This window comes from Biomphalaria glabrata, chromosome 17 (genome assembly GCF_947242115.1).
Source record: "Biomphalaria glabrata chromosome 17, xgBioGlab47.1, whole genome shotgun sequence".
NCBI classification, from domain to species: Eukaryota; Metazoa; Mollusca; class Gastropoda; family Planorbidae; genus Biomphalaria; species Biomphalaria glabrata.
Genome location: NC_074727.1, coordinates 16,322,468 through 16,339,617, shown reverse-complemented (window position 1 = coordinate 16,339,617; position 17,150 = coordinate 16,322,468). Strand labels below are relative to the sequence as shown.

Below are 17,150 nucleotides of genomic sequence, written 5' to 3'. Positions count from 1 at the left end.
ACATTACTAAGTTAAATTTAAATCCTCTAAACAATAACCAATTAAAAAGCAATGAACTCTGTGTACTTAATTTAATTTTTAATTTAAAGAGCAATAGAAATGTAAAAAGTAATTTCCACCAACAGTAATTCTGAATGATGCTACACTAACATTACAATACAGTATCAGAAATATAGAAGATTGTTTACAAAGGCTGGGATGGACTTGTCAACCTGTAATAAAAACAAAATTTCCTTATCAGTTAGTTATAATTGATACATATGATCATAGATAGTTAAAAATATTCTAAAGTAACAAAATTAAAATATAGCATCCTTTGATATTCTGCTCCTAAGTTCTGTTGGATCAGTTAGTACATTTGGCATTTTGCATTGCACATCAATATATAAATGTAAAGTCTAAGTTGATAATATAAATCAAATATATAACAATATAAAACACTTAGACATCAATACTTTTCAATTTAAAGTATAAGTATGAGCTTACCTAAAATGGGAAGAAATCAAATAATTGTGGGGGAAAGAGAGGCAAAACAAAATTATTCTATTAAAAATTCTTAAAAGTATGGAGAGTGATGAAGTATTTTATGCCATAAGAACTCAATTTTATCTAATTATGTACAATGTGAATTAATAATAAAGTACATCAACTGCATACATTTTCTGAAACCTTTATCAAACCTCAAAACTTCTACTGCCTTAAAACAGATTTTATAGATAATAATAATGACCTGCTTTTTTTGCTGAGTCCCAAAAGTGTGGCGTCTGCTTCCAGAAGTGTAACATGAACGTCTGATCCCAAAAATGCTGAGCTCATCTCAAGACATTGAAGACTGAGTAAAACTTTGGTTCCTCTGCGATACAGACTGGCAAGGAAATAAAATTAAAGAAATAAAGATTTTAGTCTAACCATTATATAGGAAATGTAAACGCAAAGTACAGGATCCCTTTCAGACCTTGCAATCTAAAGTGCAGATGATATAAAGGCCATCAGTTTATAAGGCTGCCAGATTAACCAAGATGTCATGTGGCCAGCACATGACCAACTGTTTTTCTTCTACTTAACTAATGTCAGGTACCCATTTGAGTCAGGTGGACTCAGAGACATCCTAAGAATCCTGAAACTAAAAAGCTTTCACATACTTTCAATTTTAATTTTTTTTAGATCCATTAGAGAAGCTTTAAAAAGAATTTATAAAGCTTGAACATGTTTGATTATCAAAACTGTTGTTTTTTAATTTTTACTTAATAAATCTATTAACATGATTGTGACAGATGGTTAGTACAAAGTAAACTTCACAACACTGGGATAATTGTAAGATAGCAATCACCCAGTCATACGTTGACATTTGATTTCGCTCAAGATTTAAAAATAAAATTCTACTAATGAAGGTAAAAGGTATTTTGTTTCCTGAAATTATAACACTTACAAAGAATCTAAAAATTATCAATATTAAAATGATATTATATACCAATGAATGAAAAGGCATCATACATTTCAAACAAAGATGACAATGTTAAAAAATATGTATTATATATAATATATATTCTCTGTAATGCAAATTTTGATACAATAGGGGTTGAGACACATGTTTTCGCTATAATTTGAAAAAAAAAAAAGCATAAAAATGTTTATTATAATTGATCCAGGTATTAAAAAATGTTATTACTGGCCATGTAGTGTAATTTTTAATTCTAATACAAGCAATAGCTACTATAATTTTTTAACAGTATTTCTACTTCCAGTAGGCTTATATTTAACCAAAGCCTTATGAACTAATACTGGAAGTTATCAAATAAATAGAAACTTTTCAACCATAACATCCTTAAATTTCTTTTTTTATTGATTTAATTATTAACTTCATCTATCACTCAAGCCATAATTAACATTGAGCAGTACAGTAGCCAAAAATATTTACAGTTTTTAGATTGTAAAGATTAGTTAGGAAAAGAGTCCAGTGTTCAATTCCTGCTGAAAGTTTGAGCTAGAAGATTCAAGTAAACAGTCTATATATATATATTATTATGTTGTCAAAAGTAAATACTGTGACCTAATTGATCTGTTTCTAGAAACCGGGCTCAGGCCATAGAAGACGCAGAACAAACACACATTTATTATAATCATCCTATCAGGGAAAGAGGTCTGAAAAACAATTGCAGTTTCTGGAAGGTCATAGTTAATAAAATATTTAGAATAGATAGAAGTTTCTAGGATTCTGGAAAATACAGATTAAAAAAGTATAAAAATTGTGAGGAAAGCTAGTTAGTCGAAGTCTGGGCATAGTAACGTTGCATTGTAACTGGTTCTTGTGTTGTACTGAGTTATTAAACAGTTGCGGGTCCACTAGTTTAAGTTGTATCATAAAGTTGTTTCAGTAATATTTATATCAGTTTTAATAAGTTGCAGAATTAGAAAGTTTAAAATGTTATCAAGATATTTAAGTCAAGTTGTTATTGAATTGAAAATCTACGTGTATATATATATATTTAATTTTAAGTTTAATAAAGAAGTAAAAAAAAAGAACACAGATGTTTCTTCAGTGTGTTATCAATTTATATATATACATCTCCGGCAAGATGATTCTGTTTGTGCCATTGTTAATATTTAATAAATAAGAAAAAATATCAGGCAATAAAGAAACAGAAATAATCACTATGTTATATGTTTTTTTACCAGATGATGAAAGATAGGAAAATTGCACTTAAGAAAACTCCTTCTGAAATGTCTAAGCCTAAGGCCATTGCAAAATGAACTGAATTAAGGCCTTGAGACACTTTCAAGTAAAAATGTAAGGATTTGCAAATTTAAAATTAAAACTTAAAAACACCCAAGAACTATTTTACTGACTTTACCACCAGATTCTAGATCTAGATCAGTGTTTCCCAAACTTTTGAATTGTGTACCCCTTGTATAATTTTTGTAATGCTGAGTACCCTTCGACCCCCCCATCCCCACCTCATTTTAATTCATTAACAGAAAATAACATCATTGGCCCCCTTCAGTCGTGAAACGACTATGGTTCATCTCAAACACTTTTTCATATGGCTGTGGAGCCCTACTTTGGAGAGACGCTCCCGTCCACATATATTGCATGTCAAGGTGGCTTTCACTTTGGTGGTAGAGGAGCTGGTCATTTTCTGTGTGGCACGCTTTTCTTCAATAATCGAGGCCCATGTTTTCTCGCTGTCTATAGCTTTCTTGGTCACCGTCTCTCTCCAACTAGTGCAGTCTTAGGCTATTACAGTCTTCCTAATGGTAAAAATCAATGTTTACTGATTTTAAACCCCTTTTTATCACATCAATGAAACGGTGGTGGGGGCGACCAGTTTTTCTTGAGCCAGACGCAAGTTGCGCGTACAGAATGATTTCATAAACATAACAAACGGGTATTTAAAATAAAAAAGTCTGCATATATAATGAGGTGCCTTTTGTAACCCCTCCAAAGTCTTTCCGTACCTCTGAAGGTATGCATACCCCACTTTGGGAAACACTGATCTAGAATAGATTATAGATTTATAATTATAACTACAAATCAAGATAATTAGTGATCAATATAAACCCATGGCCATACTTTAACAGAGGTTTAGTAAAATAAATTTCTACTTACTTGCCATTATTTTTGGGTCTAGGACATACGCAATGAAACTTTCCACCAAAATCTATGTATAAATCATCTCCCATTACTTCAAAAATTTTGCCTTCCACAAGTCTGCCTGCAACATCGCCAAGTGATACAAAATGTGATTTTCTAAGCATTGAGGCAAAAGATTCATTTGGATCAACAGTTGGAGTACTGGGTTCAACCTTTTGCTTAGCATTTTCCTGTGCCGCCTTTACTTTTTCTATAACTTTAGCAAATTTATCCAGAGCCTGTTCCGATGCACTAGCACTGCTGGCAGCGAACTTTTTAAAGTTTTTTGAACTCGGTGTAACGGGTGATTGATTTTCTATTGAAGCTTCGTTACTACAGTCCGATTTTGTGGTTTTTACAGTTTCTTCTGTATCTAGCTTATTGGAACTATGCGATCCATCATTTTTAACAGAAAATAATCGTGAATTAGAACATAATAAAGAATTAGTTAGTCTTAACTGATTGATACACCATCGATATGACAAGGACGCAGCCATTTTCGTACACTGACCCATATTTTGTCAACAAATGTCTCTATTCTGTTTTTTTCATTGGTCAGAAGAGACTAATGTAGCGTTGTTATCTCCGAAGTTAAAGATTTCTATTGTGAAACTGTCAACAAAATTTAATTTGCAAATATTGAAGCAAAATTCTTGATCTGGAGGCTAGATCTAGATCCGATTTAAATGATAGATTTACTCAATGATCTAGTTGACGCGTATGCTACGTATTAAATATGTCTTCTAATTGTTCAAAATTCTTTGAGTATATGAGACTCATTGGACAGTTAAAGGTAAGAATTAAATAATAAATTTAAATAATAAAAAAGTATGAGAGTGTTCTCTGAAGACGTGTGAAGTGTCAGTCTCAACTCAACTTCACTTGTCGACTTCGATGACTTGTACTTGAACTTGGTGTGGTCCCAAGTTAAGACAAGTCTTGGTGATAAGTACTTAGTCTTAGATCTAAATACTTTTAGGCTTAAGTCACTTTCATTCAATAATTCATTCAATTTCATTGTCGTCACTGTTTCTAGATTTAGAGTGGGTCTGCAAAGCATCCACACAATCCCGATGCAGTCCCAACTGCGATCAGCAGGACACATCTGCAGAATGGATGACCGCCACATCCCTAAACGACTCCTGTATGGCCAAATAAAGGAAGGAAAGCGTTCACAAGGCGGACAAAGAAAACGCTTTAGGGACACCCTCAAAGTTTCTCTGAAAGCGTTTCTAGCATAAACCCAGCCAATTGGGAGACAGAAGCACATGACAGAGCATCATGGCGTTGCACTGTGAAAACTGGCTCACAAATTGCTGAGGAAAAGAGAACAGCGCTCGCAGAAGAGAAGTGCCAGAGAAGAAAAGCAAGGACAATGATGCTAGCTCCAGCTGGAATAACCTGGCCAGTGTGCAGCCGAACATTCCGGACTCACATAGGTCTCACCAGCCACATGAGGAGGCACAAAACCCCAACCCCCTCGATGAGAAAAGTGGTCATTAATGAACTTGATGGAAGAACTATATAATACTAGATTTAGATAGATCTACATGACTCTACTATGTCACTATACTATATATCTACTTTCTAATTTAGATTCTAGGATTCAAAGACATTACTGAGTACAGCTTGTTGCATTATGTATATGTTTGATATTCAAAAAGTAACACAGTTTTATGCTGGTGAGATTACACCCGTCATTTCATCAAAACTGTAGTGGCCTTTTCTTGATCTTTTCGTTGCACTCCAGCTTCAGAATAACTGAATATCAAATTCAGTGATGCCAAATGAAATACACTCATACAAGTACATTTACTACAAATTTTTTTTAAATAGCAGGTGGAGAGGACAGGATGGGTTCGTAAAGGTGTCAAGAACCCTGAAAGTGTTGCTGAACATAGTTATAGAATGGCCATGGCTGCTTTCGCTCTGCCACCAAATTCAAATCTTGACAAAGACAAGTGAGATTTATTGTTACATTTTTTAAAAACTTTCCTTTTCATCAAGATAAGAAAATGTTTACAGTGTGTAATCAACTATGTGCATTTTAATGTAATCCAATCTTGAGAAATTACCTGCTCCATTTCATATCGAATTTGAATTTCCTCTGTAACTAAATTAAACATTATGCTTGCTTTCTGTGATTCTGCCACAGTGTATATTTGCATCTTTTAATATCAAGTGGATTTGCAAGTCTGGACAATTGTAGTTATAAAAAATAGTCCTGGCAACTATGTTATTTCACTTTTTTTTTTGTAATAGAAAATATTAGCCATTTATTTTTCTTATAGCTTGTTAGACTGTTATGGATCCAAAAATGCTCTGTCCACCCTTTATTATTTGTTTTTTTTGTTTTATTTATTTATTTTTTTGCCATCCTCCTTATGTTTGCATGTCTATTCCATTGAAGGGCTCTTCCCATTTTTCTTTTACCTTTTTCTATTTATTTCAAGTTCAGTACCATTTGCTAGTCCTTATGATCCTGTAATTGGATTGCAGTGGTTAGAACTTCATTGTGTAGCTTCCTGTCAACTCTTGATGTATTTCTTTCTTCACATGACATTCCATACTCAAAACAAGGTGCTTATAGCAGCTATGTCTATACTCTACATTCTCATAGATATTGTTATGACATGATTAGGATTTAGTTATTTGTTTCGGGAATAGGGGGAAAGTTTTACTTAGCAACGATGATGTAAAGTTTGTTAAAAAAGTAAGAACGATCTATTCAACACTATCAACAAGACGCTTTTCATTGGGGCAGTGAAAATAAGAAGTTATATCCAGACGGCTAGTAACAGAGGACATTAGACGGGTCCCTTCTTGAGGATTAAAAGTGTTTCCTATTTTAACACTAGTGTCAACTACCTATCTTGATTGTTTTGACATTTCACCAGTATTTGAAGGTTACCTCCTGCTTATTTCATTGTTTGTATTTGACACGGCAGAAGAGCCACAACAATATACTCAGAACTTTAAAAAAAAAAATTCCCTATATAATATACACTATAACTATAATATGTAATAAAAGATTTAAATTATTCTTAACAGATGCATCAAAATAGCTCTGGTACATGATATGGCTGAGAGTATTGTCGGTGATCTGACACCCTGGTGTGGAGTTAGTAAGGAGGAAAAGAGCAAGAAAGAAAAGGTTTTCGCAAATCATTTTTGCAAAAATTTGAATTACACATAATTAAGTTAATTCTTTGTCTCTGGAATTGTTTTCCACATATGGATTGTTCGGATTGTGATTTCATGCTTCAATGAAATTTTAATAACTTTTTTGTTATCCAAAGATGTTACATTTCTTATGTAATTAAAGAAGAATGCATGCCTTTTTTTTATATAACAAAAATTAATGTTTATAAACCAAAACATTATTTTAATATTGGTTTATGAATATAAAAAATCCAAACTTACTGACTGTGTTCAAGTATCCAGAATCTAGATCTAGGTAAAATTTTTATGATCCAAATTGAAAAAAAATTTTTTTTTAAATCATATGTATCCATATATTCACATTTTAAAACCATAAAATGTAAATCTTGAGCTAATTATCCATGTCACTATTAAAAAAAAAAAAAAAAAAAAGAAAACTGACCAACTGTGATCGAGTCAACAGCTCTAGCTCTAGACTAAATCTAGGAAATATATTATTATCCAAATAAATAAAAAAAAAAATTGTCTAAAGAAAATAGTGACTATTAAAGCCTCCACTCTTTAAAAGCATCTTTCTCAGTAAAAACATATTGAAAGAAAGAAATTTTGGATGTTTAGCAAAGGAAAACCATTTAAGATTGTTACCCGACAAAATAGCAAACAAAAAAATAGTGCTGCCAAAAAGCCCAAACTTATTAATGATATATAATCAGTACTGAATTTTAATAAGTGGAGGCCTCCACCCTCTTGAAGCTTCAATGACATTGTACTTAATATTAATTAATCTAACAGTTTGTCATATTTAAAAAAAAAAGAACTTGAGTACATTTTGGCAACATTTGATTATTTAGCTACATTATTTGCGAGTAGTTTTTCTGAGTATATTATTATATTGATTGATTCAGTCTGTTTTTCCTATGTGACATATGCACTTATTTTCTTTTAATTTCTACTCCTATAGGAAGCAACAACACACATAACTAGTCTTGTGCCTGATGAAGCTGGCAAAGAAATGTATCAGTTATGGCTGGTAGGTTGAAAATAATATATTCCTTTAGTGACGAATAGATTAACAACACATAACACATAACAACACATTCGTTGTTCTGATTATTGAGATATCATTCTTACTCTGGGATGGAGGGTTTAAGAGAACTTTTATTCATGAGGCCGCCTCTCAGAGATGATGAGAAAACGGTAAAACACATTTTCAAAAAATGTCGCATCTTGCACTACAGGGTTTTGAGAGAGAGATAGAATTGGTTCATAACCAGGGTCAGGATGTACTGGAACAAGGAGACCCTAAGACACACTGCCAACTTTTATCCCGGTCATCTTATTATTATCAAAATTCCATGAGGCCACCCAACTCTATTAGGCTGTTTGGTAATTGGTAAAGATTACTTGTTTGCTATTCAATGCTAGTAACATTTTAGCCATGTCAATGTTAATAACATTTTAGCCATGTCAATGTTAATAACATTTAAGCCATGTCAATCTTAATAACATTTTAGCCATGTCAATGTTAATAATATTTTAGCCATGTCAATGTTAATAACATTAATAACAATAACATTAATAACATGGGGAAACATTTTTTCTATCTTCATAATGTTTATTGTGGATTTCCCAACCCTTATACCTAGTTCTTAAAGTGACTTAATGCTTTATTAATTACATACTAGGAATATGAAAACCAGTCAAGCCCAGAAGCTCAGTTTGTAAAAGACTTGGACAAGTTTGAAATGCTGGTACAGGCCTATGAGTATGAAGATTTACAGAGTAAACCCAGGAGTCTTCAAGAGTTTTTTGATCACACTCTTGGTAACTATTGCTATATAGCTTGTAATGGACAGGAATACAATTATACAAAATTACTTTTTGACTTACTTAGACTTATTTCCGCCCATGCCATTTGGAGCACAGGGCTATAAGTTCTCTCCACAGAAATCTGTCACAGGCGACTTTTACAGCCTCTTCTCAGCTTCCAGTGCCTAGGAGATAGGTTGTCTTCTAAGAAGATGCAATTCTGTGTTAGAAATCCATGGCCCTGTTTTTGCTTTCATGTTATGGGTGACTTTGGTAAAAGTATTTTTATCTTGTATTCACTTATGGGGCAAGTAACAATGTGGGAAAAGATTTTTCTATTGGTAGCATGATCTTGGCAAGTTATTCCTAGGATCCTTCTCAGCCATCGCTGCTGAACCTGGCTTAGTCTTTTTTTATACCTATATGGATGATTTTCAAGTCTTGAAACCCCAAGTTGCTGTTGGAACAATGATTATTTTGAGTGGATCTTAGTCTCCAGGCTAATTACATCAATCAATTACTTTTTTAAAGAAGTTTAAAATTTCTATTTTGAATTCTAAAGAGTTCATACAATTCTTAAACCTACCCTACCCCACTAACTTTCCCCAAGTGTGCACAAGTAGGTATCTTGCATATTTTGTACGCAAATGGACACAAAAATATGCGAGTATGGTTTATCATCTAAAAAATATGCATTTCCCCAAATAAAAAACAAGCTCTTGCTAATCATATAGATCTATGTAGATCAGTGCATCATTTTCTGTAAATGAGAAATATGGCATCTGTGGAACGGAGCTCTTCCCACAAAGTATGAATGGGACTCTTGTCAACATGCAAGATAGCAAGACATTATGCAATTGTGTACAGTTATGATTGTTTTAAAATAATTGATGCAGTTTCATTCAAAGTATTTTATATTTAACTTGCTCAACAATTTTAGTCAATATAAATGTCATTAGCACATTTGTGTAATTTGTGCATTCTGAGTTTAAACCTAGATTTACTTCTACCTGAGCATAAAGTATCAAGTTGTTTAATTTTACTCTCCTGTTAGAAAAGTACAAGTTTGCTACAGAGCATGTCAAGAAATGGATGGAGGAACTCATCCTGCACCGGGACAAGTCCAAGCCTCTAGACTCACTGAAATCTGTTGGGAGTGCTGACAAGCAGGGGGCCCAATCTCCACTGATCAAGAAAAGAAAACTAGATATCAATCCAGAGGACTCCATTCATTAACACGCTGAAGGGTTTTAGCATTACTTTAATTTATATTGAATTCAATAGCAGTAATGTCATTAAAAGGGCCCAGTTATGACATTTTACTCAACACAAAATACTTTCAATTTAGAGATCTGTAGTATAATTGTTTATAGAAGATTATTTTGAAATATTTTGTATTATTAAAAGATTGGTCTGCTCAATTTTAAGCTATTTAAGAAACTACAGTGACTTGAAATAAAACAAAGTGAAGTGTCAAATATTTTAGTAACATTTACATTTGACTAAATAAAACAACAACAACATAGGGAGATTATATATTACAATATACTGTTTATGACATTGTGGTAATTATTCAGTTTTAACAAGATGAGATTAAGTATGTCAAATTTTCTGTTTAACAATGGTTGGGTTCTTAATTCATCATACTCTTCTAGATGAAACTTTGAACATCAATATTAATGATAAAAATGGTTTGATTTCTAATTTATATAGGGAAAAAATAAACAGAAAACATCCCCAGCAAACCACAAGCTGGCTACACTTTGAAAACTAAATAATAGAAATAAAATGTTCAAATTCATCCCTATTATTTTATGGCATAGAATGTATGTGTTTAGTACATTCAAACTGTATGATAAATCTGTAATTTGATAAAGATAATAATATTTAGGTGTATGCTATAGTTTGCATGATCAAAGCCATTTTTTGTAAAAAATGAATGAATTTCATGTGTGACCTTATTCTATCTGATAAGTCAAATAAAATGTAAAGAGTAATTAAATCAAAGTGATACTGAGCTAGTATTGAGTTGTGCAATATTGTGCTACTGTCTTTTCTAACGAGCTATTAATACTCTTTGACATAAGTGAAGTGTTCATTAGTAAGTAATGCAATAGGCTAATGTTTTATCCCCCAACTAGAAAAAAAATACAGCGGCTAGAGAAATCTTTTGTGCCTGACAGTGATTTAAATGTCAAACGTTTATTCCCTCTCAGTTCCTTTGCTTACATGATTTTAGAACATCATACTATTGATACAAATTTCATGATTCATTGACACAAGATATCGATACTGTTTAGTGATTTATGGCATCCATATTTACCTTAAACCTCTGAATTAATGAACAATTTTCAAGTCTGGGTATGTGAAAATTATGACATTTTAAAAATTGATTTTGATATTTATTATTTAAAAAAAAAAATGCCCACTCATTACCATAAGGCTTGGCTTGGGCATAAGAAAACTTTAAAATATTTAGAGCAAGCTATTAGTGTATTCAGTATAAAAAGGTTTGTCTGTAGGTAAAAAAAAAAAAAAGGACCCCGCCCAAAAAAATAAAGAAAAAGCACATGATACAGGGTTTATTTAACTTTCTTTTTAATATATATGTATATTATTTCGATAGTTTTAGTTTAACTAATCTCCTCATTTCACTGATCTTCTTTGTGTAGAAAGGAAAAAATAACATTTTAAATTTAAACATCTATTAGACATTGTTTTGATGATTGATTTTTGTTACTAATAAAATGTTGACTTTATGGGGCATTTTAAACAGCAGCATTTGAGAATGTTTGAATTTGTAGCTAAATTAAAATGTCTATTCTGTGACAAGTTTCTGTAGAAAATGATTGCAGGGGAAGTAACTAATCATGTGTGGAGATTGAATGAATGTCTGTTTCATATAGATAATTTTTGCATTTGTAGAACTAGCTTTAGAATGAAATGCCTAAAGAATATAGTTTAAAATGTTTAATGAGCATAACTGAAGTAAACATCTAAAGACATTTTTTGTTTCATCAGCGTGATTCATAGCGAGAATGATCAGAGCAGAGAATGTATTGTACCATGTGAGTTCATTTGTTTTTAAATAGTAGATTATAAATGAATTGCAATGTGTAAACTTATATTTGATTGTACAGTTTTCTGTACATTTGAGTTAACTATTATGTAAATTTAAATTTTCTACATACAGCCAATTTTGGTTAATGGATCTCATCCCAAGCATTGTTTTGGTCCTAATAACCTATGGTCCAATTAACCATTACTTCTTGAAGTTGTCTTTAAAAGTGGTCAATAGGAAGTTTTTTATCATTGATTACTATAGAGACCATTTTGAAAAACATCTAAAAGTGAAAACATTTGAGCCATATTTATTTATGCCAGTTTTTTTTTCCCTTGTGTGTGTTTTGTTTGTTGGTGAACAATAAAAGACTTTGAACATTTATCAGAATGAACACCTAAACACCTGGATCACCTTTGTAGCTCACCCACAGCCAACAGTTGACTCAAATGGTACAAATAGTATTTCTTGAACACATCCAGTGCATTCAACAATGAAGTATTGACACTAGGAATCAGTTGTGTGACCTCTTTTAATAAAGTAAACAAAAATTACTTACATAAATATCTTAAAACACATTTTGCTTCACATCCGAAATATAAGCCTTTTTTTTTGTTTTCAGAAAAAAACTTATATCATATACGTGTGAAATGTCTAGGCCGAGGTGACTGTTTGGAAACATGTTTTTTTTAATTTTATTTCTAACTATTTGTTTGATCATCCCATGATGGTGTATATAGATCTAATTTACAATAAAGCAATTCACATTGTTTGTTCTAGTCTTATCTTTGTTTTTGTATACACATGACCTCCACAAGCTTTGTGGCCGCCTGCATGAGAAATAAAAAATGCCCTCCCCCCCCCCCTTTTTTTTTTGAAAAAAAAATAAATTCTTACTTATAATTTGGAACTTATTATAATAGGTATGAAAAGCAAGAATTTTAAACACTCTCTTCCTATTGCTTATCTGATGTTTGCAATGATAGTCTTTCTTGTGACATCATTGAATTTAGGCAATTTTATTTAGCTTCTATCAACTCATTCTGTCTGTCTGTCTGTCTGTCTGTCTGGTCAAAGTCTTGTAAACTTTGTTCTCCAGCTTCCAATTCTTGGATCAAGTTGAACAAGTTTCTAAATTACTCATTGTTGAAGACAATCAAAAACATTAACCAATTAGATCATCAATTAGTGATAACTATTTGAAATAGACTGTCACCTGATGCACATACCTTGCCGTGGTGTGACAGCTTGAGTGCCTCAATGACCCTCAGAGCTATACCGGCGGGAGCTCATCACTCCTGGCAGGTACTACCAAGCCGGACAGGTCTGTTAGGAAAGAGGCCAGACAAAAGGTGCATCCCCCTCCCCGGGACACAGGGGTTGTGCGATAGGCTAACAACCTGTCCATGGAAAAAAAATAGTGTTATAGAAACCAGAACAAAAGCACAAACACTAAACATTGTCAGAGGCGAAAGTGGCGCTCCACAAAGGAGACTTATGAAGCTATGCAGGGAAAGTCGAACGAATCCTGTGAGGCCGACCACTCTACTTAAACCAATGAAAAAGAAACACTTCCTTATTCAGAAGGCAGCATTTAACTTGGGAACATGGAATGTCCGCACTTTACTAGAACCAGGTAGATGTGCACAAACTGCCAAGGAAATGGCCAACTACAAACTACAGATCCTGGGAATGAGTGAAGTTCGATGGAACACATTCGGTGAAACAAGACTGCAATCAGGAGAAACCCTTCTCTTCTCTGGAAAGGAAAAAGAAGATGACTTACATGAAAATGGTGTAGCACTACTACTAAACAAGGAAGCTTTCAAAAGTCTTTTAGAATGGGAACCAGTTTCAGAACGAATAATTAGAGCCAAATTTTTGTCTAAGTTCAAAAATTATGTGCTATGCTCCCACCAACCTTGCAAGTGATACTGACAAAAATACATTCTATGACCAACTGCAAAATATAGTTGACAAAATACCTACAAGAGATGTTTTGATCGTCATGGGAGACTTGAATGCCAAAGTGGGAAGTGACAACAGAGAGAGAGAGAAAAGTATGGGCACCCATGGACTTGGCACCATAAACGAAAATGGAGAAATGTTTGCAGACTTCTGCACATTTAATGAATTAGTGATAGGAGGCAGCATTTTCCCCCACAAAAAATGCCACAAAGTGACATGGGTTTCACCAGACAATAAAACAGAGAATCAAATCGACCACATTACCATACGGCGGAACTGGAGAAGCACATTACTAGATGTACGAAACAGAAGAGGAGCAGATATTGGCTCAGACCACCACCTAGTTGTTGCCAAACTAAAAATGAAGCTGGCCAGCAATAAAACAGAAAGAAACAAAAGGAAAAGATTTGACCTAGACAAGCTCAACAACACACAGATTAAAAAGGAATTCCAACTATCCCTTCAAAATAGATTTGCTGTGCTACAACTAGATGAGGCCAAACAAAGCGTCGATAAATCTTGGCAAAATTTCAAAGAAATTATTACTGAAACAAGCAATGAAGTACTAAGCCTTAACCCTAAGAAGAAAAAAACAGTGGATTAGTGACGAGACATGGAAATTAATCGAAGAAAGGAAATGCGCTAAACAGGCAGTTAACCTAGCAAAAACAAGAAACCACAAGCAACAATCAAAACAAGACTACCAAGCAGTTTCACAGAAAGTCACCAAAATGCTTAGACAAGACAAACGATCATTTTACAATAATCTGGCAGAACAGGCAGAAGAAGCAGCAGGTAAAGGAGATATAAAACAACTATACAAAATCACCAAACTTCTCAGTACCAAAAAGGCTAATTGCAATGTTCCAGTCCGAAACAAATACGGAAAACTACTTTCTTCAATAAATGAACAACTTGAAAGATGGAAAGAATATTTTCAAGAAGTGCTCAATAGACCTAAACCACGAAATCCACCAGATCTAAATGCAGGACCAACACTAGACATAAACATGGAAGAAATAACAAAAGAAGAAATAAGGAATGCACTCAAACAAATGAAGACAGGTAAAGCAGCTGGAATTGACAACATACCACCCGAAGTCCTAAAAGAAGGAGGAAGTGAAATAGTTGACCAAATGCACAAACTATTCAACAAAATTTGGTTAACAGAAACACCTCCGGGTGAGTGGAAAAAGGACTTGCTAATTAAAATACCAAAGAGTGGAGATCTATCACAATGTGAGAAATGGCGAGGCATCACTTTGCTGTCAGTACCAAGCAAGATTTTTAGCAGAATCCTACTAAACAGAATAAAGGGAGCATGTGATGAACACCTAAGGGAAGAACAGGCTGGATTCAGAAAAGGGAGATCTTGTGCTGACCAAATAGCTACACTCAGGATAATTGTAGAACAATGTGTCGAATGGCAATCTCCTCTCTATGCAACCTTTGTTGACTTTGAAAAAGCTTTTGATAGTGTCGACAGAGAATCTATCTGGACTGTAATGAGACATTATGGGATCCCCAATAAAATAATAACCATAATCAAGAACCTTTATGATGGTTTCACCTGCCAAGTAACCCACTGTGGCAAGCTGTCAGAGGAATTTCCAGTCACAACAGGAGTCAAACAGGGATGTCTTCTTTCACCACTCCTGTTCCTTCTAGTACTGGATTGGGTCACAAAAGAAGCCTACTCTAACGCAGGGAAAGGAATCCAATGGACTCTCACACAAAAGCTGGAAGATCTGGAATTCGCTGATGACATAGCCCTATTATCACACAGACTACAGGATATGCAAGAAAAGGTCACAGCTTTAAGCGAAGTAGGAAAAAGAGTAGGCCTCAAAATAAACCACCAAAAAACTAAAGTACTTAAAGTAAACAATAAACAAAGTGGAGACATAGTATTGGATTCTCAGACAATAGACCAAGTAGAAAATTTTATATACCTTGGGAGTGTAGTCAGTATATCAGGTGGAACAGATGAAGACATTAAACGCCGTATAAATCTAGCACGTCAGACATTTACACAGCTAAAACCAACCTGGAAATCTCCTTACATCTCAAACAAAATTATATAAGATAAGATAAGATAAGACTAAACTAAGAATCTTTAATTCTAATGTCAAGGCTGTCCTACTGTATGGTTCTGAAACATGGAGAACAACTGAAGCCACAACAAAAAAAAATACAGACCTTCATCAACAGATGCCTGAGAAATATCCTAAAAATACACTGGTATGACAAAGTAGAAAACACCAAACTGTGGGAGATGAGTGGACAGAAAAATATATAAGTGCAGATCTTAGAGAGGAAGTGGAGATGGATTGGTCACACCCTTAGAAAAGATACCAGCAACAGAGCTAGGCAGGCCATAGAGTGGAACCCCCAGGGAACAAGACGCAGAGGAAGACCAAAAAGAACATGGCGACGCAGTGTACTTGAAGAAGCAGAGAAGACCGGGAAGAGCTGGGACACCATCAAAAAGCTAGCAAGAGACCGTGGAGAGTGGCGTGTTTATGTCGAGGCCCTATGTTCCAGGAGGAACTCAAAGGAATGATGATGATGATGATGATTTGAAATAGAAAAAGGTGAGGTAAACCTTGTAATATTGAAAAATATGGCAGCAGTTGGACAAATATTTTGCTTTTTTTAAATTGATTCAAATCAGCTTTCATTTAGCATCTAGCCACGAAATAGAAAAATATGCAGTACTGTTGTGACACGGTTACTGTGTGGTCAACCGTGTCACACGGTCAAGTGTTGGCTATCGAGAGTCAGGGGACTTGCGGGAAGTGACGAGTGTGTAAACAAGAAGAGAGGAAGTCAGCTAGTGAAGTATGAGATCTGTATATAATGTCTGTCATGTATATATGTTATGTTGAAATGCTTCACAATTAAAAGACACTTTAAACGTAAAGGGACTTGTTTCTTCACAAATACTATTATTAAACAGAAGGAAGTTCTTGATCAACATATTCCAGTAGGCCCCTACTTCTATGGAACCCATTTCAGGTTTCAAATACATTTCTGTCATTTAGTTCCATTCCATTTATTTCAAAGCCCACAGAAACTTACTCTGCATGTTTGCCTGTCTGTCTGGTATAAAGACAAGGTCTAACTGTGGAAACAGAAAGCCGAGAAAGAGAAAAATAGTTGCATTCTATCTCTTTGTCATTACCGACATTTTGAGCCAATCTTTAATGTCTTTAGTATTTATATCAATAAAATTGAAGTGTCCTCTATATAAGAGCTCTTTAACATTGTAACTGTTATTGATGGTATTTATAGTAGACCTATTGCTACTTCTTAATTTCATCCAATGACCACATGAAACTCACTAAAGAAACAACATACTTCAGCAACTTTATTATTACACCAAACATGTTTCTGTAGATCTACGCAGTGGCGTAGCATCCATGGCGCGACGGGGTTCAATGAACCGTGGCCCACAGCCAGTGGAGTAGCAACAATGGCGCGTTGGGGTTTCATTGCACTTGGGCCCATGAATCATGA

At 34.0% G+C, this 17,150-nt stretch overlaps 2 protein-coding genes across 3 annotated transcripts; one reads left to right on the top strand and one right to left on the bottom strand.

Annotated features, from left to right (window-relative positions):
* Window positions 1–54: 54 nt before the first annotated feature.
* Window positions 55–4,158, bottom strand: LOC106055570 (28S ribosomal protein S28, mitochondrial-like). The gene is made up of 3 exons (XM_013211873.2): window positions 3,608–4,158; window positions 731–865; window positions 55–212 (listed from the first exon to the last, which is right to left on the bottom strand). Exons 1-3 carry the CDS (start codon window positions 4,144–4,146, stop codon window positions 185–187), a joined length of 702 nt encoding a protein of 233 aa, XP_013067327.2. The 5' UTR covers window positions 4,147–4,158; the 3' UTR covers window positions 55–184.
* A 65-nt stretch (window positions 4,159–4,223) lies between these two features.
* On the top strand, window positions 4,224–12,435 carry LOC106055569 (5'-deoxynucleotidase HDDC2-like). 2 transcript variants are annotated; one of them, XM_056015833.1, is made up of 6 exons: window positions 4,224–4,424; window positions 5,471–5,592; window positions 6,683–6,785; window positions 7,755–7,823; window positions 8,479–8,617; window positions 9,657–12,435. In XM_056015833.1, the coding sequence occupies exons 1-6, from the start codon at window positions 4,368–4,370 to the stop codon at window positions 9,836–9,838; spliced, it is 672 nt and encodes a 223-aa protein (XP_055871808.1). In that variant the 5' UTR covers window positions 4,224–4,367; the 3' UTR covers window positions 9,839–12,435. The 2 variants fall into 2 exon arrangements, with proteins under 2 accessions (XP_055871808.1, XP_055871807.1); XM_056015832.1 differs by having other exon boundaries at window positions 4,226–4,424; window positions 5,468–5,592.
* The last annotated feature ends 4,715 nt before the right edge of the window (window positions 12,436–17,150 follow it).

Bases quoted from the DNA above. Each gene is read 5' to 3' on its own strand.
- LOC106055569 (XM_056015832.1), top strand. From the start codon at position 4,368: ATGTCTTCTAATTGTTCAAAATTCTTTGAGTATATGAGACTCATTGGA. The intron at 5,593-6,682 runs GTGAGATTTATT...TATTCTTAACAG, and splicing joins TCAAATCTTGACAAAGACAA to ATGCATCAAAATAGCTCTGG. The intron at 8,618-9,656 runs GTAACTATTGCT...CTCTCCTGTTAG, and splicing joins GTTTTTTGATCACACTCTTG to AAAAGTACAAGTTTGCTACA.
- LOC106055570 (XM_013211873.2), bottom strand. From the start codon at position 4,146: ATGGGTCAGTGTACGAAAATGGCTGCGTCCTTGTCATATCGATGGTGT. The intron at 866-3,607 runs GTAAGTAGAAAT...TTTCCTTGCCAG, and splicing joins AGACCCAAAAATAATGGCAA to TCTGTATCGCAGAGGAACCA. The intron at 213-730 runs GTCATTATTATT...TTTTTATTACAG, and splicing joins GGACTCAGCAAAAAAAGCAG to GTTGACAAGTCCATCCCAGC.